This window comes from Esox lucius, chromosome 20, assembly GCF_011004845.1.
Source record: "Esox lucius isolate fEsoLuc1 chromosome 20, fEsoLuc1.pri, whole genome shotgun sequence".
Classification (NCBI taxonomy): Eukaryota; Metazoa; Chordata; class Actinopteri; order Esociformes; family Esocidae; genus Esox; species Esox lucius.
In genome coordinates this window covers 26,150,314-26,178,244 of record NC_047588.1, presented here as the reverse complement: position 1 = coordinate 26,178,244, position 27,931 = coordinate 26,150,314, and the positions used below count along the sequence as shown (strand labels likewise).

The window sequence follows — 27,931 nt, the reverse complement described above, 5'->3', positions numbered from 1 at the left end:
CGCACTGAGGAGCTACAGTTCATTGAGGGAACCATGAATGCCAACATGTACTGTGACATACTGAAGCAGAGCATGATCCCCTGCCTTAGGAGACTAGGCAGGGCAGTATTCCAACATGATAACGACCCCAAACACACCTCCAAGACGACCACTGCCTTGCTAAAGAAGCTATGGGTAAAGGTGATGGACTGGCCAAGCATGTCTCCAGACCTAAACCCTATTCAGCATCTGTGGGGCATCCTCAAACAGAAAGTGGAGGAGCGCAAGGTCTCTAACATCCACCAGCTTTGTGATGTTGTCATGGAGGAGTGGAAGAGGACTCCAGTCCCAAGAGGGTTAAGGCAGTGCTGGAAAATGATGGTGGCCACACAAAATATTGACACTTTGGGCCCAATTTGGAACTTTTCACTTAGGGGTGTACTTTTGTTGCCAGCAGTTTAGACATGTATGTCTGTGTGTTGTGTTATTTTGAGGGGACAGCAAATGTACACTGTTATATAAGCTGTACACTCACTAATTTACATTGTAGCAAAGTGTCATTTCTTTAGTGTTGTCACATGAAAAGATATAATAAAATATTTACAAACTTTGAGGGGTGTACTCACTTTTGTGAGATACTGTATGTATGTATGTATTTACAGACCTATTCAGTAAGACATTCAGTCTATGCTGTATATAATTTATAAACATTGAAGTTATCTTCATTTTCCTAAGATGTGCTTTGAGACCAACATACAATTCCTTGAAAAGGTATTCCACCCCAAACAGTTATTTAATATTTTGTTGTGTCAGATTAACAATATTAAATTGGATATTTTCCCTAATCTACAAAAAAGCTTTGAGCACTAAGAATAATTCTCAAATCTTTGACATATTCAATGTTGTTGTAGTTTAGAGGGGTGGCTTGATATAGATATTGTTGTTGTACTGTACACAGGTAAAGTCCATTAGCACATGTAGTCCATCAAACTTGGTTAATGAGGTTTAGAGTATGAATTGGATAATGTTATGTTTTGCAGTATTTGTCCTGGGCTCAAGGCATTGTAGATTGTTTGCGAAAAATAAATAAATCCCTGATACTCAAAATCAGAATCTGAGAAAACAAAATAATTAAAAGGTGGTGTCTGAATATGTTTTCCAGGCACTGTGTTGGGTTACAGTGGTCTCGAACAATCTAAGTAAAACATGACACTCCACTCTCCCTCGGAAAGCATCTTGTCTCTGTGGTGTGTTCAGTGCAGTGTTGGTCACTTGACTTTGTCACTGCCGAATTCATCTGCTATTTTGGTTTGCCTCCATCGTCTGAAGCGTCTGCTGTCTGCCTGACTGGGTCTAATGTGTATGATCCAAGCACGTCTAGTCCCTGCCTCTATCTCTGTGACAGCCAACTCCCGGGCAGTTCTCCTTCTCTTTGTTTAGCATGTCACAGAAGCTTAACTGTTAGAACTCTCAGAACCACTGGCCACTGTCATTTCATGGTTTCATCCACTTTGGAATGGAATTTGCTGCACATATTCTGTTCTGTAAATGTGTTTGGCGACTATGAATGGAAATGGTGATTTGCATAGATATGTACATTGTAACAAGACACCCCAGGGAGCAGCAAATGAGAGCAGTCAAATGAATGGCTGTTCTTTTTGATTAACATTTGTAATCTCAAAAGTCTCCAGCAATAAAATATTCTATCTAGAGTGGACTAATATGCTGTCATCACACAGTAGTTCCCAGCTGGTCATGAAAATCTACTGATTTATAGTTTATTACCAAATAAAGAACATGCACTCTGAGTATGACCCCAAACTCATGTCCCCTGTACATGTAGACATATACTGCCCAACTCCCATCATCTTCGTAGGGATGAAGATGTCAGTGGAGGGATGCTAGTAGTGACATCAGACATTCAGTTCCATTGGGATCCTGGCTCAATCAGTTTCAGTTGCTCAGTTCCATTGGGACACTATTTCAGTTCGTTTCAGTCGCTCAGTTCCATTGGGACCCTATTTCAGTCAGTTTCAGTCGCTCTGTTCCATTGGGACCCTATTTCAGTCAGTTTCAGTGGTTCATGTCTGTCGGTCTGGAGAGGGTTTATATGTCTAAAACACACGGAGAGGGTTTTTTATGTCTAAAACACACGGAGAAGGTTTAGATGTCTAAAACACACGGAGAGGGTTTATATGTCTAAAACACACGGAGAGGGTTTATATGTCTAAAACACACAGAGAGGGTTTAGATGTCTAAAACACACGGAGAGGGTTTTTTATGTCTAAAACACACGGAGAAGGTTTAGATGTCTAAAACACACGGAGAGGGTTTATATGTCTAAAACACACGGAGAGGGTTTTTTATGTCTAAAACACACGGAGAAGGTTTAGATGTCTAAAACACACGGAGAGGGTTTATATGTCTAAAACACACGGAGAGGGTTTTTTATGTCTAAAACACACGGAGAGGGTTTATATGTCTAAATCACATGGAGAGGGTTTATATGTCTAAAACACATGGAGAGGGTTTATATGTGTAAAACACATGGAGAGGGTTTAGATGTCTAAAACACATGGAGAGGGTTTAGATGTCTAAAACACATGGAGAGGGTTTATATGTGTAAATCACATGGAGAGGGTTTAGATGTCTAAAACACATGGAGAGGGTTTATATGTCTAAATCACATGGAGAGGGTTTATATGTCTAAATCACATGGAGAGGGTTTAGATGTCTAAAACACATGGAGAGGGTTTATATGTCTAAAACACATGGAGAGGGTTTATATGTCTAAATCACATGGAGAGGGTTTATATGTCTAAATCACATGGAGAGGGTTTATATGTCTAAATCACATGGAGAGGGTTTATATGTCTAAATCACATGGAGAGGGTTTAGATGTCTAAAACACATGGAGAGGGTTTATATGTCTAAATCACATGGAGAGGGTTTAGATGTCTAAATCACATGGAGAGGGTTTATATGTCTAAATCACATGGAGAGGGTTTATATGTCTAAATCACATGGAGAGGGTTTATATGTCTAAATCACATGGAGAGGGTTTAGATGTCTAAAACACATGGAGAGGGTTTATATGTCTAAATCACATGGAGAGGGTTTAGATGTCTAAATCACATGGAGAGGGTTTAGATGTCTAAAACATGAAAAGAAAACATTCCCCTACATGCTCACTGAATTTGTTTTGTTTTCTATTAAAGTTTCCTAACAGTTTGAACTTACTGTTGAGAATGTGGTTGTATACAAATCAGCGTAGAAACACATGCCAATTATTTGTACTCACAAGTCAATATTTATTGATCATACAAATATAATTCAGCTGTAAATTGTTGATAGTTGCAAGCAAAGCCTCTCTGATTTAGGACTAACTTGGATATATAGTACTGTCAATGTGTCTCCATCTTCTCGCTGGCTTTCAGATTAAGGTCTTTGTCTTTGAAAATAGTACAAATCAAATGTAATTATTAACAGCAACATTTTGATGTTGAGTTTTATTTTCTCTACAAACTTGGTTGTTGCGAATGTTTGATTTACACATATTTAAGTTAATAATATTCGTGTTTGTGACGTTATCTTAATGTTGGATGAAGCCCTTACTAGAAAAGTAGCTAATGTTGTGGAAATCTAAAACAGTGTGATGGGAATGTTCCCAGTTTGCTGGGCATTATGATGCATGTATTTCTGTCTGTACTCTGTAGCCTGGAGCTAACCCTTAGGATGGACTTCATGGATTGATTGGACTGTACAGCCTACTGTACCCCTTGGGACACTTATACAAACACAGAAACATACACATGCACAAACACACAAACATGTACAGACACACTCAAACACACAATCAAAAAAAAGAACATGTACTTGCATCATGCTTACACTAACATACCGCTGCAAATGAAAATGTGTCCTTGGTACGTCATGCGAACGTCAGGATAACGTCAGGATAACGTCCACTGTTTACTTGGGCTTTGCTTTCTCTTTTTTCAATCTACTGTCGTGCGCCACTTACAACACCTGTCATCACCATTTTATAGATCGGGTCGGCATTCCAAGCACATTTCTACGAGTAGTGTGTTGGGTGCAGAATCGCTAGTCAGAATATGCACGTTTAACACCACCGCAGAACAACTACAGCCCTAAGATGATCCTGTCCATTCACCACGTAAGGCATTGTCTTCTGGTATATCTCTGCATGGCGGCGAGGCGAGCTCTGGTTTCGCCCCTTACTGAAACTAGGACAGTGCTTGGTCCTGATGACCATATTTGGCTGGCTGCTCTCTCTGGCCCCTGCAGCCATCTTGTCTGCCTGCATGTTGCTGCATACTGAGAGGGCTTCTCTCCTTATGCTACTCCAGCCCCCACTCATCTCCTCTCTACTCCCTATCCTCCCCTCTTTTCTCCTCCTCCCTCCTGCCTCTCTCCTTTCCCTATCGTCCCCTCCATTGGACAGATCAGAGGACATATGTGCTGGGCCATATCTCCCTCTTTTCCTCCAATCTTCCCTTCATCTCAGTCCTTTCTTCTTTCCTTCAACCCACTATCTTACACAGTTCCTCCTCCTCTCTCCCTCTGGTCCTCCTCTCTCCCTCTGGTCCTCCCTCTGCATTGCCCTCCATTCTGCCTCCTCTTAGTTCTTCCACTCATTTATTCCCTCAGTCATTCTATCATTCCTCCATGTTTGTGTCCTTCTTAGCAGGAAGTCATCTGGGTTCAGGTCTTGACTCAGTGACTAAACTGTAAACTGGGTCCCCTGGCCTCTGTCCTAACATGCCTTCTGATGGGACTTCTTAACCAGCCCCCATACACACATTCCAATTAAACCAACATTTTGCCTAAACCAAAGCCTAACCCCTAATGTTAGCCCATAAGCCTTTAACTATTAACCCTACACCAAACCACCGACACTTTTTTACAATTATGGCCTTGCGTCATCACAAAAACTCCACAGCTGTGTAAGACTGTTGAAGTTGGAGAGACATGCTCCCCAGCTTGCCTTTCTTGTTCTTATCATACTGCTCGCTCAACTATTCATTTTTTCGCTGGCCCACATGTGCTTGAGGGTAGCACTTTTGAGAGTGAGCGTCAGAACAGGGTTGCCCACGTCGCGCTCTAGCAACTTGGTCTGGTGGGTGGGGAGCCTACAAGCTCAGTTTGGTGGTTATCAGGAGGGCTCTCATCCAAACACATTGGTTCCAGTCTGCCTCCTGGTTGAGCGAGCAGTGTGATAAGAAGCCGAACAGCTTGGCGAGATCTTCCACTCCCCAGACCATTAATTGGACATTATGAAGCTGGGGACATTTTTTCTGTAACATTGGCATCTTCCACAAGCAGTGTGGTCTAAACTATTCAGTACTCAGATATTCTTGAATTACACAATCTTGTCAGGCGGCTACAGAAAGCATTTTTTTCCAGTCACTTCCTGTTTCCTTAATACAACATCCCTCTTTTCCTCTGTCACCTTGTTTCCCCCCTACTCTCGCTCTCTTTCTGACACCTCTGTTGCAGTTGGCAGGAGAAGAAAAAAAGCAGACCTTTTTTGAGACTCTCCCCCAGTCCTACTTTATGTAGAAACAGTAAAGCCCAGGGCCCTACCCCCCAGCTGGGAGCAGGCCTGCAGACGAACAACCCCTCTATGATGTTATAAGCCTGGTTGTTTTGTTTGTGCTCCAAACCTGCCCCCTTGTGTGGGCCCTTTTCCAGCCTCCTCATAGGGGCTGTGAACTCTCAACCTGCTGCTGTTTTCATCTGCAGAAGGAAGGGAAGACCATGATTCAGGCAGCTTGGGTTTGGTGTTTCTGTGGTTGTATGTGTATCAGTGCCTCTTTGTGGTCTTGTGTGTGTGGGTCTAACTACCCCTTACAGTGTGTCTACTGTATGTATGTATGTATGTGTTTGTATCCATTATCAATCCTGACCAGGGGGAAGCAGTCCTTGCAAGACAGTTAGTGTGGCTGGCGGTCTGATTGGCTGGTGGCCTGGTGGGCTGGCTGGCGGTCTGTGTAATAACTCATAGTAGCTATTCCTGAGTTATCCCTCATTCCCCTCATTCTTTAGCTCTCTCATTCCCCCTCTACAGCCCTGCACACACCCCCCCCCCCCGTCACATGTGTGTAGTCAGAGCAGGAGTATTGATTGTTGGGCAGGCTGACAGGCGGTGTAATGTACGACTCCCGCGGTGAGGGGAGGGCCCTGGCAGTAACTCACCTGGCCAAGCAAGGAAATGGGGAAGCAAAGAAAGCGAGGGACAGAAAGGAAGTGCGAGAGGGGGAGGGCCTGAAGAAGAAAAGAATCGACCCTTCCTAAACGTTTTAGGTCACTGTACAGTGTACTCTGTACAGTGCTGTCCAACTGTTACATTGTGTCCAGATGTCCAGAGATGCAAAGCCATGGTGTTAGAGTCACCTGATCTGAAACACTGGTCCTGTCCCTCCCTATGATGTTCTAGGGCCTGACTACTATCCTGATTGCTAAATGCCGGCCTAAATGCATCTCCAATGACCCTATTCTTTTCCATATAGTCTGCTCGTTTGTTTCAAGGCCCTCTAAAGTCAGGATGTATTTTATGTCTCCTGTAAAATGCTGTACAGTTTGGCCACTGTCGTGTTCCCATGTGCATATAAAATTCACCATATCTTTCTTATGACCAGATGTATTCGGTCCAATTACAGCTGCCTTGCTATAAGGCTAAGCTCATGGCTCCGCCATTGTAATAAGGTAGATTAAATTAATACTTTCTATCTCTATTGCCTCTAAACCCATTTGGTACTTAAATTTTTCTTTGTTTTATTTGGCTTTGGAAAATAGGACAGTTTCTCTCTCCCCGGGCAGTTAGGTCACAGTGTGTTCTAATGCGTTCTGACGGCAGAGCTTTAGTGCTAGTGTTTTGAGCGGTAGAATGAGCTTGTTTCATGGTCCAGATCTAATTGCGAATGCCTGGGACATTTGGGTCCAGGCCAGACAGGACAACAGATACATAGTGTTATAGTACTTGCAAATGAACTGCAAATCCTAATCTGAATTCATACACCCTCATAACCACACTTCCTCAATAGCTACAGTCACATACAGTGGCTTTCTAAAGTATTGACCCCTTTTCCACGTGAAATCAACATGAGTTTTTGACAACGCCTCATTAAAGACAGATTAACAGTTGTGCCAAAGTCTTTCATGCAGCACACATAATATTCCTGCATACATACATACATGCAGCATACATAATACTCCTGCATACATACATAGATGCAGCATACATAATACTCCTGCATACATACATAGATGCAGCATACATAATACTCCTGCATACATACATAGATGCAGCATACATAATACTCCTGCATACATACATACATGCAGCATACATAATACTCCTGCATACATACAGTACAGGCCAAAAGTTTGGACACCTTCTCATTCAATGTGTTTTCTTTATTTTCATTACTATTTACATTGTAGATTCTCACTGAAGGCATCAAAACTATGAATGAACACATATGGAATTATGTACTTAACAAAAAAGTGTGAAATAACTAAAAACATGTCTTATATTCTAGTTTCTTCAAAGTAGCCACCCTTTGCTCTGATTACTGCTTTGCACACTCTTGGCATTCTCTTGATGAGCTTCAAGAGGTAGTCACCTGAAATGGTTTTCCAACAGTCATGCCTTCAGTGAGAATCTGCAATGTAAATAGTCATGAAAATAAAGGAAACGCATTGAATGAGAATGTGTGTCCAAATTCTTGGCTTGTACTGTACATATATGCAGCATACATAATACTCCTGCATACATACATACATGCAGTACCCAGGCACTGATCCGTTGAGCTACGAAACAAGCCTATGTTACTCCTGTATTGAATGTTTGTAGTTAAACAGATATTCCATCTTGGTTATTCCAGCATTGGTTTTAGCATGTGTGTTCTGGCCAAATGGCTGGGATGGCCGCCCTGGGGAGGTGATGGCTCTGTTGCTCTACATTGCACTTAATGAAGTCATGATGACTCAACTGACTGACTCTCCTCAGGTTGTGCAGCAGCATCCTATGGGACATACTGTACAGAGAAGGACAAGCATACAGTACAGAGAAGGACAAGCATACTGTACAGAGAGACAAGCATACTGTACAGAGAAGGACAAGCATACTGTACAAAGAGACAAGCATACTGTACAGAGAAGGACAGGCATACTGTACAGAGAAGGACAAGCATACTGTACAGAGAAGGACAAGCATACTGTACAGAGAGGGACAAGCATACTGTACAGAGAGGGACGATCATACTGTACAGAGGGACAAGCATACTGTACAGAGAAGGACGAGCATACTGTACAGAGAAGGACAAGCATACCGCACAGAGAGGGACGATCATACTGTACAGAGGGACAAGCATACTGTACAGAGAGGGACAAGCATACTGTATAGAGAAGGACAAGCATACTGTACAGAGAGACAAGCATACTGTACAGAGAAGGACAATCATACTGTACAGAGAGACAATCATACTGTACAGAGAGGGACAAGCATACTGTACAGAGAGGGACAAAAATACTGTACAGAGGGACAAGCAAGGCATGGATACATATACTGAGTTTCCCCTTTGCAAAACACATGCGATTTCCACATTCAATGCAGCCTACACATATAACACTGACAGCCTCCATATACAGCATGTTATTTAGATCATTATCTTTTGTTTTGTTTTGGGTAGTTGTGTTTGCTTCATTCGTGACACACAAATGTATCATTTTGTATAATTACACGTGCTGAATTACCATTTTACTACTGTGTTATTGGGAGTGGAGGTTCAACATGTATAGCATTTCTTTCTTGTCAGTCACCACACAATGGGGTTTTATTCTGTGCTCTGGTTGCTGCAGTGACTTCAGTGAGCAGCAAATCTACTCTAAAACAGATGGTATGTGAGCTAGAGTATGTAGTGACTGGACTATGACGACTAGAGTGGCATTTACAGTCTGATGTTAAAGTCTGATGTTATTAGTTTCGATTATATTTGTTGTTATTCTTTATTGCATTCCTCTTCCAAAGAGTTCAGGTTTGAAAGCTACTTCTCTAGTGCAACTTCAGCAGCCTGCTTTTCTAACTGTGAGAGTAGAGCATCCCATTTTATATTCCAGGGGGATCTGGTTCATGTGGAGACAAAAAAAATTGCCTTAGAGGGTTTGGAAACAGAATGGATACCAACCTGCTGTTAGAAGTGAAGACAATTGTCTCACAAAAACATCTGCCAAACCCCCAAACAAATCATTGCACTGAGATTTCTCTGTCTTGCTCTCTTGTCTCTTTCCATCATATCTCTGGTGCACCTCCTCACCTGACCATTGAGCTGTGACTCTGGTGCACCTCTTCGTCTGACCAGGTGCTCTGACACTCTGGTGCACCTCCTCACCTGACCAGTGGGCTGTGACTCTCTGGTGCACCTCCTCACCTGACCAGCTGTGACTCTCTGATACCCCTCCTCACCTGACAGGTGGGCTGTGACTCTGATGCCCCTCCTCACCTGACCAGTGGGCTGTGACTTTTTGGTGCACCTCCTCACGTGACCACAGTGGGTTCTGACTTTCTGATGCCCCTCCTCACCTGACCAGTGGGCTGTGACTCTGATACCCCTCCTCACCTAACCAGTGGGCTCTGACTCTCTGATGCGCCTCCTCACCTGACCAGCTCTGACTATCTGATGCACCTCCTCACCTGACCAGCTCTGACTTTCTGATTCCCCTCCTCACCTGACCAGTGGGCTGTGACTCTCTGGAGCACCTCCTCACCTGACCAGTGGGCTCTGACTCTCTGATGCGCCTCCTCACCTGACCAGCTCTGACTTTCTGATGCCCCTCCTGACCTGACCATTGGGTTTTGACTCTCTGATGCACCTCCTCACCTTACCAGCTCTGACTTTCTGATGCCCCTCCTGACCTGACCATTGGGCGTTGACTCTCTGATGCCCCTCCTGACCTGACCATTGGGCTTTGACTCTCTGATGCGCCTCCTCACCTGACCAGCTCTGACTATCTGATGCACCTCCTCACCTGACCAGCTCTGACTTTCTGATTCCCCTCCTCACCTGACCAGTGGGCTGTGACTCTCTGGTGCACCTCCTCACCTGACCAGTGGGCTCTGACTCTCTGATGCGCCTCCTCACCTGACCAGCTCTGACTTTCTGATGCCCCTCCTGACCTGACCATTGGGTTTTGACTCTCTGATGCACCTCCTCACCTTACCAGCTCTGACTTTCTGATGCCCCTCCTGACCTGACCATTGGGCTTTGACTCTCTGTTGCACCTCCTCACCTGACCAGCTCTGACTTTCTGATGCCCCTCCTGACCTGACCATTGGGATTTGACTCTCTGATGCACCTCCTCACCTGACCAGCTCTGACTTTCTGATGCCCCTCCTGACCTGACCATTGGGCTTTGACTCTCTGATGCACCTCCTCACCTGACCATTGGGCTTTGACTCTGATCTCATTTGCCTACTATCCCTCCCCCACCACCTCCCCCTTCACCTCTACCCCTCTCTCTCTCTCCTTTCCCTCTCTCTCTTCTCTTCTACTCCCCCAGCACCTCTCCCTTCACCGACACTTCCCTCTCAACCACTGGCTTCCACCACTCTCTTCGTTGTTTTCTGTTCTCCCTGTCTTTTATACCATTGTTCCGACTGTCTTCCTTCTCTCTTTTTCCTCGCTCCGTCTATCCTCTGCTCTGTTGCCAAGGCAGCAAAACCTGACCATGAGAGGCAGAGGGAGAGAGCAAATGCCATCTGAGTCATTTTGTCTACAACATGCGTGTGTGTTTCTTTGGGTTTGTATGTTGGTTGAGTGATCACCAACACTGGACAAGTGAGGAGTGGATAAACATTGCCTTGTCCGACAATTAGCAGTTCTGTTTACTTGACTGACATTTGCAGTGCCCAGGCCTAAACTCAATAGAAAATCTTTGAGGTGAAACGAAACGCGCTGTTTGCATTATAACTGTACCACTGTGCAATCTGCAGCAACTGAGTTATTCCGTAATATCAGCGGAATGTTTTTGACCTCTGAATAATTCAGGAAAACAGGGTCTAACCTGGCACTAGTTGGGTTTACCTAATTTATTGGCCACTGAATTTTGAAGAACAGTTTTGAAGGACAGAACATCAGACGTGCGTGTGATGATTTTTTGTGGTTATATACAATACATACTTTTACATCTTGGCCCATGTATTGATATTACATCTTGGCCCATGTATTTATTTAGATATTTATTTAGATATTTCTGTGTGGTTGTGTATGTTTCTACTTTTTACTAATTACTAATTATGACAACTTTGGTCCTACATAGTGTAGAGGTGTGTGCAGCTAATTTGTGTGTGGGTATCTGTTTTGGATGTGTGGGTGTATGTAATGTGGGTATATAGGTGCATTTATTGTGTGTGTGTAACTGACATGTGTGTGTCTACGTGTTGAATGTGTGGAGTCGTTCCATCATACAGTATTGAGAGATCATCGGTAGATATGACAGGCCTATATAGCACCTTATCCTCTAGTGCTGTAGGATTTATTACTTTGACATTTTGCTGAGAGGAAAAGTCTTCAAATGTATCTCATTTTCAAGTGTCCAAATGAAACAAAACAACAAGGTTAACAATACTTAGTAACAAGATGGCAACGACCATGTAATAATAATGCAAACATGAATTAGCAGCATAAAGAGGTTCTAGTATGATTGGATATACGTCTCTGTTATTCTATTCACTGTGTTGTTTGAAGCCAGAGGGTTGACTTCTAGAAAACGTTAGGTATTAATACTCTTCCCTGATATAATACTTCTGTCTGTGCATGATAGTGTCTGCCCTGAGTACAGCTAATTATGCATTACAGACACCTCATTTTGGGATTGTAGTGTATTACCATTTAAATAAGGTTTTGTTCTTCTATTTGCGGTCTTTGTATAATGCTCCCATTTGTTTTAAGAACAAAATGCAAATTTAAGTTGTCTAAACTACCCAAAGGCCAACTGAGTTCAGATAGAGGTTTCTAATTGGAACTTGTGCTTGGTGATTATATAAGACGACAGATCAACAAGTCAGAGGAGCTGCAGCCAGGCGTTCTGAGACACCAAACAGCATATCTGTATTACAAAACTCCTGGGGAGTGTTTGTGCTATGTGTTTGAGTGTGTGTGTGTATGTGTGTTTGTCTCTTGTGTATATTTACTGAGGAAAAAAGAGTGATAGGCCCAGATGTGACATTGTCATAGGATGTGGAATGTGTGTCCCAAAGTGAGCACTGTGAGTTACAGTGATTCTGTATCTAGGTCTGCACTGGAAAGACAGGGGGAAGGACAGATGGTGGGGGAAGATGGATAGGAAATGTATAGTAGGAGGAGAGTGAAATAACACGATAGGTCTGATGATATCAAGAGACAGGGGGAGGTCTGATGATGTCAAGAGACAAAAGGAGGTCTGAGGATATCAAGAGCCAGAAGGAGGTCGGGTGATTTTAAGAGACTGGAGGAGGTCTGATGATATAAACAAACAGGAGGAGGTTTGATGATATAAAGAGACAGGAGGAGGTCTGATTATATCAAATAATAATAGGAGGTCTGATGAAATAAAGAGACAGGAGGAGATCTGATGAAATAAAATGACAGGACAAGTTCTGATGATTTAAAGAGACAGGAGGAGGTCTAATGATATAAATATCTTTAAGCTTGACAATTTACTCACACCTCACTCAATTAAAAACAAACTAAACAAACTGCTAATCAGTCAATTTTCTTGCTGAAACCTTTTTGTACATTTGGATGCTGTATTTTATGTAATTCTATGTTTAATGTTTATTCTATTGTGTGTAGTGTTTATTTGTTTGCTTACATTAATTTGTTTTGTTACATTATTCATGTGGTTCTGTGTATTGTCTTGCACTTGAAAGCCATTGGCCAGGTTGTCATTAAAAATGTGAGTTGTTTCTCAATGGACTTACCTGATTAAGTAATGGTCAAGTGGAGAATAACTTATCCAAGGCTGTGAATGATCTTGAAGATGAGGTAAGAAGGACCATCTACTCTATCAAAACATAAAGCATCTCAATCAGGATTGGGATCTTTCTTAAAATACTTCAGTTAATTATAGACCCCATTGGGTCCCCAAGTATTTGGTCTGATTACCAACCAAGAATTTACACAATAGGACAGACACCCATTAGAGACACTGAATGCAGAACTCAGCAAACGTAACATCAGAGTGCATAAAACCCCCAAAGAGTGCATGTAGAGCAGACACATGATTATACCCACCAATTATCAACATCCAGAACAGAGCTGTTCCATTTCGCACCCACCTAGCCCAATGGAATTCTGAAACGTTCAGTGTCAAAGCTGTTATCTACCTACAGAAAAGCCTTCCAAGCCAGCTGGTCTAGTCGCTCTGTTCACAAACACAAACAGGCTACATAGAGCCCCAGGACAAGACCCAACCGAATCATGAGAAAACATAGACAGTTGCTGTATTTGACAAACTGAAATGAATCAACAACAAAACATTTGGGGAATTCGAATGCTACCTTGCTGTGGAGAAAGTGCGCACAGTAGTTCAACAGAATACCTGACTGGCTGTGATTGACCCAACATTAAGAAAAACCTTTACAGACTCAGTGAGAAATGGCCTGCTTAGGTCTCAAGATTGAGACTTGCCCACAGATTAAGGTGGGACATGAATATGCACTGCCTGTTCAAATGTATATTCACATACTTTTCTTCAATTTTACAGATCTAAGAATTATTTTCAAACTAGTAAAGCCTTTTAGAACTCCAAAATCAGTTTGTCGAAGTATTACAATATGCAATCACAAACAAACAACCATTATTTATCTCTTTTCCCATGTATTTAGTACATTATTTCAACATTTTACATAACTGATAATATTACTTTGAAATTCCTTTATTCTTTTGAAACTTTTGTGTTTGTTTTAGGTCTGCTTAGAATTTCAGATATGAATTGCTGACTATGTTTTTACATCTGCAATGTTTCCCACACCAGAATAGCCTTTCGAACTGAAAGAGAATTGAGACAAACAGATACAGTATAAAAGAAGAGAGTGTACCTGTGGTACTGAGGGAGAGATAAGAGGAGATAACAGAAAACTGAAGACAATTGGCATAAATTTGAAAGAAAGCACCAGAACAGAGATAGCTGTTGTAAGAAGAGTAGAGAGAACTGTTGTAGAAGCAGTAGAGAGGTTGAGCAAACGTGAAAAAGAGATGGCAGCTCACTATTTAAAGGAAATAAAGTATACTGTATGTAGTAGATCACTGTTTGGAAGCAATATACTGTATAGTAGATCACTGTTTGGAAGAAAGATACTGTGCGTAGTAGATCACTGCTTAAAAGGCTGATAATACATCACTGGCAACTCTTCGGCATAAACGCCCCAGGGTACGCCCCAGGGAGAACCACCTGGCCGAGGGCTGCCCTTGAATGCAGCTCAGGAGTTCCCACATGCTGAGTACTTGTTGATTGCGTTTCCTTCACTCTGCGGTCCATCTCAACCCGAACTATCTCAGTTGGTTTGAGCTCGGGGGATTGTGGGGACCAGGTCATCTGGTGCAGCACTCCATCACTGTCCTCCTTGATCGAGTAGCCCTTACATAGCCTGGAGGAAAAACCAATGATAGTCCTAATAAATGCAAACCAGATGGGATAGTGTATCACTGCAGAATGGCAGCCATGCTGGTTGAGTTTATCCTGAATTCTAAATAAATCACAGACAGTGTCATCAACAAAGCACCCCCACACCATCACACACCCTCCTCCATGCTTCCCAGTGGGATCCACACATGCAGAGATTATCTCTTCACCCATTCTGTGTCTCACAAAGACACAGCAGTTGGAACTAAACATTTCAAATTTGGACTCATCAGACCAAAGTCGAGATTTCCATCATTCTAATGAATATTTCTCATGTTTCATTTTTGGTGTCCTCTAGTAGGGTTTCTTTGCAGCAATTCGACCATGAAGGGCTGATTTATGCAGACTCCTCTGAACAGTTGATGTTGAGATGAGCACAACATAGCTACTTGGCTAATACGCTTTAAAAAATTCAACAAATTCACTTTTAACAAGGCACACCTTGTTAAATGCATTCTAGTTGACTACATGAGGCTGGTTGAGAAAATGGAAAGAGTGTGTCATAAAGGCAAAGGATGGTTACTTTTTGTAAGGCTGTCAAAGTTAACGTGTTAATACGTGATACATTTGAAATACTTAATGCAGTTATTTTCTGTTGCCATTTACACATTTTTCTTTTAGGAGCCTCAAAGCCATCCATAATTAGCCCTGGACTTTAGCAGGAGCTCTCAGGATTACAGTACAAGGTACTCACTTATTGTACTGCCCTCACTTATTGTTTAAGTGTAACTTTATTGGCGGTTCACTTGTCCTGAGCACTTCACATGTTTTTTTTCAATGAAGCATTGGAGAGTAGGCATTCATGTTTTAAATCGTGTTTAATCGGCACTAGTTTATCAGTCCTGCCTACGCGTTAGTAGGCTGCACAACCATTAGTACAGTGGATGCGTGGAAATCTGAATACCTGTCCATGTGTCCCCAGTCTCCCTCCAAAAGCTCATTAAACGAGAAAGCCAGCCGAGCCTCACCTAACTCTGACCCTCTTACCAACTGATCCCAAGATACTGTGTTGGGTTAATCCAACTTCTAACACCTTGCTTTGTCAGTCGCGTTTCTCCCAAAACAGATTCTAATAGTGGAATTAACAAACAACTTCCATGCTCTGCAGAAATGACAGATTGCCCTTGATTTATTTTTGTAGATAAACATCTATAGCCACCTTGACTACCTTATTCCATTCCCTATTCAAGTTGCCTACTTTTTTAATTTGGTTGAATTTGGGAGTCATTTAATGACACAAGTATTTGATCGTGGCTAAGCACACAACAGGAAAGTCATTGAACCCCATTCTAACAACATCTCAGCCGAAACATTAAAGGACAATACCTTGAAAAACTTGGTTAAAAGAGGGACTGATGCCTGTTTAAGACAGTAGCATAACGTTGCAGGTATTGAACTTGGTGCCTGAATCAAAAGAATAATGGTATGAGATTGTAGAACTATGGGATCATGACCAGCAACCTTCTCTTGGATTTACATTGGCCACATGAGCTGCCATTTATTGTGGTAAGTTAGGGGCTGATATTTAAGGACTATGTCAGCTTGCATTAATTTAATTCCAAGTCAAGCACTATCCATAGTTTACAATACAATACAGTTTGTCTTTAACATAATTCACAGCTTTTTAAACAAAGAAGCATGTATTAAGGGCAAAATTTGAACACATCCTAAAAAGCAGATTTATCGTAATTAACTTCAGAAAATTATAAGATTAATCACAATGAATTATTTTAATCATTTGACAGCACACATTTTTGGATTGTTGCATGATTCCATGTGTTATTTCATAGTTTTGATGTCTTGACTATTATTCTGCAATGTGGAAAATATAAAAAATATAGAAATACCCTTGAATGAGCTGGTGTGTCTAAACTTTTGACTGTAGTAACAGGAAGGGAGACAGGGAACAGTGCCAGTGTTCTGGGCCCTGAAGGGCATTCATTAACAAAATATGTCAGAGGACAGTTAAAGAAAACATAAAATCTGCAGGGTGGGGTACTGTCTTCTTTCCACTTCTTCCACTACTGCCTAGAGCTGCTTTTCTGGGGCCCTTTTATCCACCCCTCCCAACAAGGCCTGATTGAGAGCATGTGTTCCTCATCAAGGGTTGTCAGCATAACTGCATTCAAGGGCAGCCCTCGGCCAGGTGGTTCTCCCTGGGGTGTACCCTGGGGCGTTTATACCGAAGAGTTGCCAGTGATGTATTATCAGCCTTTTAAGCAGTGATCTACCAGGCACAGTATCTTTCTTCCAAACAGTGATCTACAACATGCAGTATATTTCTTCCAAACAGTGATCTACTACATACAGTATATTTCTTCCAAACAGTGATTTACTACGTACAGTATATTTCTTCCAAAAGGTGATCGCCTACATACAGTATATTTCTTCCAAACAGTGATCTACTACATACAGTATATTTCTTTCTTTTAAATTTAATCTTTAAATCTTTTTTTCCTACTTGCTCACTCTCTCTACTGCTTCCTCTGCTCGATGTCTCTACTGCCAATTTTCAAAATGGGTGCACATTAAAAAATGCTGATTTATCACAAGTAACTTCCGAATTTTTTTTGACTAATCGCAAATAGTTGTTTTATTCGTTTGACAGCACAAATTGTTTTGGTTGCTGCATGAATGAGTAGGTGTGTAAAGTTTTGACTAGTACTGTCTGTATCTATCTAGGATATTTCATTCATATTACCACAAAAATGTATATAGTACAAACATGTGTATATTAGATTAATATATGATATATACACCAATCAGCCATAACATTATGACCACCTGCCACCAAAACAGCCCTACCAAGACGTTAGCAGCAGATCCTTGTAAGTTGCTAGGTGGGGCCTCCATGGATCGAAACTGTTTGTCCAGCACATCTCACAGATACTGAATTGGATTGAGATCTGTGGAATTCGGAGGGCAAGTCAACACCTTGAACTCATTGTTGTGTTCCTCAAACCATTCCTGAACAGTATTTGCTTTGTGTCAGGGCGCATTATCCTGCTGAAGAGGTTAATGCCATCAGGGAATACTGTTGCCATGAAAGGGTGCACATGGTCTGCAACAATGCTTAGGTAGGTGGTACGTGTCAAAGTAACCTCCACATGAATGGCAGGACCCAAGGTTTCCCAGCAGATCATTGCCCAAAGCATCACACTGCCTCCGCCGGCTTGCAGCCCCATACGCAACAAAATGCAATACACTGACCACTGCAGACCGGGAAAACCCCGCAAGGGCTGCAGTTTTGGAGATGCTCTGACCCAGTCGTCTAGCCATCACAATTTGGCCCTTGTCAATGTCGCTCAGATACTTACACTTGCCCATTTTTCCTGCTTCTAACACATCAACTTTGAGGACAAAGTTGCTGCCTAATATATTCCACACACTCACAGGTGCCATGATAACATATCCATCCATCCATCCATCTTCTTCCGCTTATCCGGGGCCGGGTCGCGGGGGCAGCAGTCTAAGCAGGGATGCCCAGACCTCCCTCTCCCCAGACACTTCCTCTAGCTCTTCCGGGGGGACACCGAGGCGTTCCCAGGCCAGCCGGGAGACATAGTCCCTCCAGCGTGTCCTAGGTCTTCCCCGGGGTCTCTTCCCGGTGGGACGGGACCGGAACACCTTCCCAGGAAGGCGTTCCGGAGGCATCCGAAACAGATGCCCAAGCCACCTCAGCTGACCCCTCTCGATGTGGAGGAGCAGCGGCTCTACTCTGAGCTCCTCCCGGGTGACCGAGCTTCTCACCCTATCTCTAAGGGATCGCCCAGCCATCCTGCGGAGAAAGCTCATTTCGGCCGCTTGTATCCGGGATCTTGTCCTTTCGGTCATGACCCAAAGCTCATGACCATAGGTGAGAGTAGGAACGTAGATTGACTGGTAAATCGAGAGCTTCGCCTTGCGGCTCAGCTCTTTCTTCACCACGACAGACCGATACATCGACTGCATTACTGCAGAAGCTGCACCGATCCGTCTGTCAATCTCCCGTTCCATCCTTCCCTCACTCGTGAACAAGACCCCAAGATACTTAAACTCCTCCACTTGAGGCAGGCACTCTCCACCAACCTGAAGTGGGCAAGCCACCCTTTTCCGACTGAGGACCATGGCCTCGGATTTGGAGGTGCTGATTCTCATCCCCACCGCTTCACACTCGGCTGCAAACCGTCCCAGTGCATGCTGAAGGTCCTGGTTAGAAGGGGCCAACACGACAACATCATCCGCAAAGAGCAGAGATGAAATTGTGTGGTCCCCAAACCTGACACCCCCCGGCCCCTGGCTGCGCCTAGAAATTCTGTCCATAAAAATTACGAACAGAACCGGCGACAAAGGGCAGCCCTGCCGGAGTCCAACATGCACTGGGAACAAGTCTGACTTACTGCCGGCAATGCGGACCAAGCTCCTGCTTCGGTCGTACAGGGACCTGACAGCCCTTAGCAAAGGACCCAGGACCCCATATTCCCGAAGCACCCTCCACAAGATGCCGCGAGGGACACAGTCGAATGCCTTCTCCAAATCCACAAAACACATGTGGATTGGTTGGGCAAACTCCCATGAACCCTCCAACACCCCGTAGAGGGTATAGAGCTGGTCCAGTGTTCCACGGCCCGGACGAAAACCACACTGTTCCTCCTGAATCCGAGGTTCTACTATCGGCCGTATTCTCCTCTCCAGAACCCTGGCATAGACTTTCCCGGGGAGGCTGAGAAGTGTGATCCCCCTATAGTTGGAACACACCCTCCGGTCCCCCTTCTTAAAAAGAGGGACCACCACCCCGGTCTGCCATCCCAGAGGCACTGTCCCCAACCGCCACGCGATGTTGCACAGGCGTGTCAACCAAGACAGCCCCACAACATCCAGAGACTTGAGGTACTCAGGGCGGATCTCATCCACCCCCGGTGCCTTGCCACCGAGGAGTTTCTTGACCACCTCTGTGACTTCAGCCCGGGTGATGGACGAGTCCACCTCTGAGCCCTCATCCTCTGCTTCCTCAATGGAAGACGTGACAGCGGGATTGAGGAGATCCTCGAAGTACTCCTTCCACCGCCCGACGACATCCTCAGTTGAGGTCAACAGCTGCCCACCTCTACTGTAAACAGCGTTGGTAGGGCACTGTTTCCCTCTCCTGAGTCGCCGGATGGTTTGCCAGAATCTCTTCGAGGCCAGCCGATAGTCCTTCTCCATGGACTCACCGAACTCCTCCCAGGCCCGAGTTTTTGCCGCCGCAACCACCCGGGCTGCAGCCCGCTTGGCCTGCCGGTACCCGTCAGCTGCCTCAGGAGTCCCACAAGCCAACCAGGCCTGATAGGACTCCTTCTTCAGCTTGACGGCATCCCTTACTTCCGGTGTCCACCACCGGGTTCGGGGATTGCCGCCTCGACAGGCACCGGAGACCTTACGGCCACAGCTCCGAGCGGCCGCTTCAACAATGGCAGTGGAGAACATGGTCCACTCTGACTCAATATCTCCAGCCTCCCTCGGGATCCAGTCGAATCTCTGCCGGAGGTGGGAGTTAAAGATCTCTCTGGCAGGAGACTCGGCCAGACGTTCCCAGCAGACCCTTACAGTACGCTTGGGCCTGCCGAGTCTGTCCAGCTTCCTCCCCCGCCATCGGATCCAACTCACCACCAGGTGGTGATCAGTTGACAGCTCCGCCCCTCTCTTCACCCGAGTGTCCAAGACATACGGCCGCAGGTCAGATGAGACGACAACAAAGTCGATCATCGACCTGCGGCCTAGGGTGTCCTGGTGCCACGTGCACTGATGGACACCCTTATGCATGAACATGGTGTTCGTTATGGACAAACTGTGACTAGCACAGAAGTCCAATAACTGAACACCACTCGGGTTCAGATCAGGGGGGCCGTTCCTCCCAATCACGCCCCTCCAGGTGTCACTGTCGTTGCCCACGTGGGCGTTGAAGTCCCCCAGTAGAACGATAGAGTCCCCAGTCGGAGCACTTTCCAGCACCCCCCCCAGAGACTCCAAGAAGGTCGGGTACTCTGCACTGCCGTTCGGCCCATAGGCACAAACAACAGTGAGAGACCTATCCCCGACCCGTAGGCGCAGGGAAACGACCCTCTCGTTCACCGGGGTAAACTCCAACACATGGCGGCAGAGCTGGGGAGCTATAAGCAAACCCACACCAGCCCGCCGCCTCTCACCATGGGCAACTCCAGAGTGGTGAAGAGTCCATCCTCTCTCAAGGAGTGTGGTTCCAGAGCCCAAGCCGTGCGTAGAGGTGATCCCGACTACCTCTAATCGGAACCTCTCAACCTCACGCACTAACTCAGGCTCCTTCCCCGCCAGCGAGGTGACATTCCACGTCCCTAGAGCTAGTTTCCGTGTCCAGAGATCGGGTTGTCTAGGCCCCTGCCTTCGACTGCCGCCCGATCCACTTCGCACCGGCCCCTTATGGTCCCTCCCGTGGGTGGTGAGCCCACGGGAAGGCGGCCCCACGTCGCCCGTTCGGGCTGAGCCCGGCCGGGCCCCATGGGGAAAGGCCCGGCCACCAGGCGCTCGCTTACGAGCCCCAACCCCGGGCCTGGCTCCAGGGTGGGGCCCCGGCTGCGCCATACCGGGCGACGTCACGGAACTCAAAGTCTTTATCATCATTAAGGGGGTTTTGAACCGCTTTTAGTCTGACCCGTCGCCTAAGACCTGTTTGCCTTGGGAGACCCTACCAGGGGCATATAGCCCCAGACAACATAGCTCCTAGGGTCACTCGGGTACTCAAACCCCTCCACCGCGTTAAGGTGGCAGTTCATGGAGGGGATGATAACATATATATATGAATATTTAGGAGTTGGAGCGATATTGACGAATGACTTGGAGATATTTAGACTGAGATTGTAAGAGAGGTAGCAAATTAGAAACAGAGAGAAAGTGTGAGGGAGAGATTACTGTGTGAGATGCTGAGTCGGAGGGATCTCTCAGTGTGAGGGAGAGATTTCTGTGAGAGACACTGAGTTGAATGGATCTCTCAGTGAACGCTACTGTGGGGCTTTTGATGTTTACCACACATTGTATAAGAAGATGGACGGGTTAAAGTCAGGGCCCTGTAACACACCACCTCTCGCTGTACTGGGGTGAACTGCTCCACAACACAGCGGATTGTCTGGAGGCTACAGACGCACACATGCCGTCCACAAACAAACACGTTCAAACACAAACAGTCACAAACACATGTACACACACGCTCGCACATTATGCACACAAACACGGGAGTAACACAGGCTAACAAACAGTTGGAAAACACCCTTGGCACTTGCATTTTATGAACGTAGCTTGGCTATCAACCGGCACACTCCCCTGAACTGTTTCTTTACACAGAAAATAATCATTTAGCACAATGGTTGCCAGGGCAGTGTTCTTAAATCCACCGCCTATTGAAGCTGTTCCACTCTCACATTCAATTTAGCGGATTGTTCATATTCATGTGACTGTCAGATTTACTTGTTCCTTACAATAAGGAAGAGGGGGAAACAAAAGGCCAATCACCCCATCATCAAGCGTTCCCTCCATTGAAAATATTTATTTCTATGCAAAATTCACTTTTTCCCTTCTATCTTTTGTCTGGTTTCCTCTCTCCTTCTCTCAGCCTGTTTGTGCCCCTGGTTGTAGACAAGATAGCATTCTTTCTTGCCTGTTTTTTCTCAATATATACATCTCTACTTCTTACTCACCGTGTCCTTCTCTGTTGATAATTAAGAGCTCAGATTTTACGCTTTTCACTTTAATAATAGAGGCTGCAGACACCATGAGTAAGCTGCCAAGCACATTCCCACATTAACACACACACAGGTCCATGTGCAGACATTTCTTCTCTACACACATGCCCACTGCGTATGTACACACACACACAGATGAATGCATGCAACAGACAACGACAAACATCCATACTATCACATAGACACTCTTACTCTCCTCTACTAATTCTCCTCTAACTCTTCTCTCCTCACTGTCTCATTCCCTCTCCATTCCTCTTGGTTCTCTCCCTCTCCTCTATTTCTAAGTGGGGCTTGTGTGGTGGTAAACTGTATTTCTATGTGGGGCTTGTGTGGTGGTAAACTGTATTTCTATGTGGGGCTGGTGAGGTGATAAACTGTATTTCTATGTGGGGCTGGTGAGGTGATAAACTGTATTTCTATGTGGGGCTTGTGTGGTGGTAAACTGTATTTCTATGTGGGGCTTGTGTGGTGGTAAACTGTATTTCTATGTGGGGCTGGTGAGGTGGTAAACTGTATTTCTTTGTGGGGAGGGTGCCAGCGACCTGGGTGACTTACAGCTGAGAGCTGAATTCAAGTGTTGCTAGAATGGCGTTATGTACATTGCACACAAACAGACACACACACACACACAAAACACACTGCCAAACAGGGCTGATGCGGTGTGCACAGTTAATAGCAGTCTGAGACCTGAAGTACAGAGTACAACATACACTCATAAAACACTGTCAGTCTGCTACTCTCTACTTCTCTCTCTTTATGTGGTGTGAATACATACAGCTTTACAGTCTCTCTCTGCTTCTTTTTTCATGTGGTGTGAATACATACAGCATTACAATCTCTCTACTTCTCTCTCTTTATTTGGTGTGAATACATACAGCATTACAATCTCTCAACTTCTCTCTTTATGTGGTGTGAATACATACAGCATTACAATCTGTCTCTACTTCTCTCTCTTTATGTGGTGTGAATACATACAGCATTACAATCTCTCAACTTCTCTCTTTATGTGGTGTGAATACATACAGCATTACAATCTGTCTCTACTTCTCTCTCTTTATGTGGTGTGAATACATACAGCATTACAATCTCTCTACTTCTCTCTTTATGTGGTGTGAATACATACAGCATTACAATCTCTCTCTACTTCTCTCTCTTTATGTGGTGTGAATACATATAGCATTACAATCTCTCTCTACTTCTCTCTCTTTATCTGGTGTGAATACATACTGCATTACAATCTCTCTCTACTTCTCTCTCTTTATGAGGTGTGAATACATACTGCATTACAATCTGTCTCTACTTCTCTCCTTTTGTCTTCTCTCCAGGTCATGTAGACTGGTCGAATTGTAGATGTGTACTTATCTTTTCTCCCAGCCCTGTCAATAGCTCTCAATAACAATGAAATAGTATTGGCTCCATCCAATCATTGATAATGCTCAGAGGCTCAGCTAGGATCTTATTGGTCATCAGGGCAATCTGGTCCTCGGTAATAGCCAATCAGAAGTGTCTTGTGGAATGCTGACAGATCCCCCATTGTTTTGATCGACTGCACCTGAGAGCCTGCCACTTCACCTGCCCTCAATCAATATGCCATCACAGAAACACATACATATACACACAAAAAGACACGTACACAAACACACACATACACACACACTGCTAACACTATCGGAAATGTTTTGCAGACAACGCCCCCCCCCTCCCCCTTTCCCACACACACCACAGACTGGTGTTGTGAAGATAGATTGACAAAAAGGGGAGCAGCTGGTCACAGACTCCAAGTCTGACCCTCCACGAGGGTGTTTATTCATCTACAACAATACAGGAAAACACATTTTATTAGTGGACACACTGTATCCGATGAACAGAGTCAGGTCCAGTCAACTGTGTTACAGAGCAGCATGTGGCTGTGGTCTCATTGTGTTTAAGTGAATCATTGTGTTTGTGTGAAACCTCTTGCATAACATATCAGTCGTCAACGCTGCCTGAATCCAATCACAGGGACACTGTGACCTGACGGAACATTACACACCCACGTATATGCACACGCCTGCACATACGCGCATACATTCTTTGACACATGTCGGTAAAGGTACTGACAGGGTTAAGGTGAGTGATGAGAGGGAAAAGAACAAGGAGCTGTAATGTTTAGAGGCGGTGATAGGAGGGCATTGGGTTTTAATATATTACAATCCCCATTAGCTACTGTCAACAGCAGCAGCCCCTCTTCCCGGGGTCCAAACAAAACAGCCAACATTATATAATACTGAACATTACGAAGACAGAACTACTGTACATAGATACATGAAAAGCATTGCAATCCATTGCTCTACTGAGAATTGTTTTGTTTGAGCTGGCCTTGAGCTATTGGACTCTTGTTTGGTGAACATGTGATTTTTTTCAGAGCACAACACACAACTCTTATTCCAGAACACATATCACACAGCTGCAATGCCGTTGATAAAATGGCTGTGAAACAATGACTCTTCCTGGAGGCACAAAACCGGAAAAGACAGCATCATGCAGACCATTAATAGACAAGTATGGTACAAAGACAAAGGAAGAAAAGTAGTGTGAAAGGAAACACTTAGAAGGCCGGGAGGGAACTCCCATATGAACAAATACACAAATCCCATAAGCATTTAAAAATACGTTTCTGGGATGCATATTGGCTGGATGCAAAATATATATATTTTTCCAGTGGAATTTAAAATGTATTTTAATGTGTGGCACAACTCGCTAGGGTCACATAAAGGTCAAATGTCATCCCCTCCCTAGGGTGACATCGAGGTCAAACACCATCACCTCCCTAAGGTCACATGGAAGAAATCAGCCTGGGAAGTTTGGCCTACATGGTCAACGATGACTAGTCTGTAACTCACTCAGATACCAGACAAACGTCACACACATCTCCGTCTCAGAGGTCAAATGGAAGTCCATGGCCAGCTGTCAGTAGATGGCAACAAAGTAATAAATGCTACTCACACACACACACACACACACACACGCACACACGCGTGCTCACACAGATAAACATCCATCATCTTCATGTCTGTTCTCACGCACATATTCAACTGTCACTTTGAATGGGGGTTGTTAGTGTGAGTTAGATGGCGCAGACAGGGCAGAGCCGGGTCTGTTGGTGTTCCCTGCTTAAGTCTCACGTGATCATAGCCATTGGCGATACAGATGTGTCCACCGATTGTGCGCGGCAGTTTTCCTGTGATGTCACTATGGGTGGGTACAGAGTACGATCTGCAGTGGGAAACCACCCGAGGCGCGTAGAGCCGAGTCGAGCCGGTACATAGTGGTGGAAAATCTCCCCTGGTAGAACCAAGGCGAGGCAAGTAGATTTGAATCAGTTGAGCCGGTGCCATGCAGTGTAAAATTGCCATATGTGTTTTTGTCTTTTCGTTTGTGCAAGATTGTGTGTGAGTTTGAATACTACGTGACTGTAATGTGTCCTCCTTTCCTCTAGGTGGCGAGCAGGCAGCCAGCAGACCGTTCTCCATGAGGAGCAGTAGAAGATGCCGGCTCTGCCAGCACTGCTGCTGTCGATACACTTCTCTTCCTTCCTGCTAGTTACCATGGCACCACGTTCTGGAAGCCAGGCCGCTCTACTGTCCTCTGTTCGGATGGGTGAGCAATCTGGACCCAGAGACACTTTATTCACGCAATACATTGGCACACACCCAGAATTTAGTGTTTAGGTGCAGCCAGTAACAGAAATTTACAAAGAATACAGAATCCTCCTTCTCCCAAGTCTCCTTTCTCCTCTCCTCATGCTCTTAGGTAGGCTCTCAACCTCCGTCTTCTCCCCGGCTGTCTTCCCCTTCCCCCTGCAGTGTCTTACCCACTTCCTCCCTATTGCCAACTAAAACTGACCGACTTCCCTGGCCTCCACCCCCTTGTAAATACTCTGCCTGTCCTCTGTACACACCCCCACCTGTCCCTCCATGTAGCTGCAATCCTGGATGACCAGTCAGTGTGTGGCCGTGGGGAGAGGCTGGCATTGGCCCTGGCCAGAGAGAACATTAACAGTGTGATGGAGGGAGGGGCCAGGGCCCGTGTGGAGGTGGACATTTTCGAACTGCAGAAGGACTCCCAGTACGAGACCACTGACACCAGTAAGTAACACCACTACAGTCCAGTATTGACCACTAAAACCACTACAGTCCAGTACTGACTACTAAATTCACTACAGTCCAGTACTGGCTACTAATACCACTAAAGTCCAGTACTGACCACTAATACCACTACAGTCCAGTACTGACCACTAATACCACTACAGTCCAGTACTGACTACATAACCACTACAGTCCAGTACTGACTACTAATACCATTACAGTCCAGTACTGAATACTAAAACCACTACAGTCTAGTACTGACCACTAATACCACAACAGTCCAGTACTGACCACTAATACCATTACAGTCCAGTACAGACTACAAATACCACTACAGTCCAGTACTGAATACAAAAACCACTACAGTCTAGTACTGACCACTAATACCACTACAGTCCAGTACTGACTACATAACCACTACAGTCCAGTACTGACTACTAAAACCACTACATTTCTGTATTGACCACTAATACCACAACAGTCCAGTACTGACCACTAATACCACTACAGTCCAGTACTGACCACTAATACCATTACAGTCCAGTACTGACCACTAATACCATTACAGTCCAGTACTGACCACTAATACCACTACAGTCCAGTACTGACCACTAATACCATTACAGTCCAGTACTGACCACTAATACCATTACAGTCCAGTACTGACCACTAATACCACTACAGTCCAGTACTGACCACTAATACCATTACAGTCCAGTACTGACTACTAATACCACTACAGTCCAGTACTGACCACTAATACCACTACAGTCCAGTATTGACTAGTAAAACCGCTGCAGTCTAGTACTGGTACAGACCATGATACAGACCATTAGAGACCAATATAAACAGGACCACTTACACCAGTCGTTACTGTGTTAGCCCTGTGAGGACAGACACATGCTGCTCTCTTCGCAAAAGGTCACCACCCTGCCACTGGCCACAGCAAGCTGGGGATAGCTGTGAATGTGAATTTAAATGATGTGCTTGTTTGTGTGGTTTTATTAATAGCTTGTATGTGACTGTGAATATGTGCGTGCACGTTTGCGTCCTTGACCAGTGGGCAGGAGACTCTGACAGACTTGTTTGCCAGCAGGGTGTTTGGATCAGAGCCCTTATCTTGCAGCTGTAGCTCACACACACACACAAACACACACACACAGACACACACACATAGGCAAACACACATAGACCCATGGATCGACACACACTTCTACCTGTGACTACATTCGTTTCGCAGACACACTTGTCCAGAGTGACTAACAGTGCTACGTAAGTTTTGGTACCTTTTCTGTAGCTGTGCCCCAGGGTGTCGCAGGCACCCAACCGAGCCAAATGGAACCCTACACACAGACACAACACCACACATGCACACACATGCACACACATGCACACACATGCACACGA

General features: G+C 44.8%; 1 protein-coding gene across 1 annotated transcript in view; it reads left to right on the top strand.

The window, feature by feature from the left end:
- The window catches only part of grik5 (glutamate receptor, ionotropic, kainate 5), a 103,472-nt gene that overhangs the window by 49,594 nt on the left and 25,947 nt on the right, over positions 1-27,931 (top strand). The window contains exons 3-4 of the mRNA XM_013139457.3: positions 25,876-26,036; positions 26,360-26,524. Of these exons, the coding sequence (XP_012994911.1) occupies positions 25,925-26,036; positions 26,360-26,524 (277 nt within the window). The 5' untranslated portion in view covers positions 25,876-25,924. The remainder of the gene's footprint in view (positions 1-25,875; positions 26,037-26,359; positions 26,525-27,931) is intronic.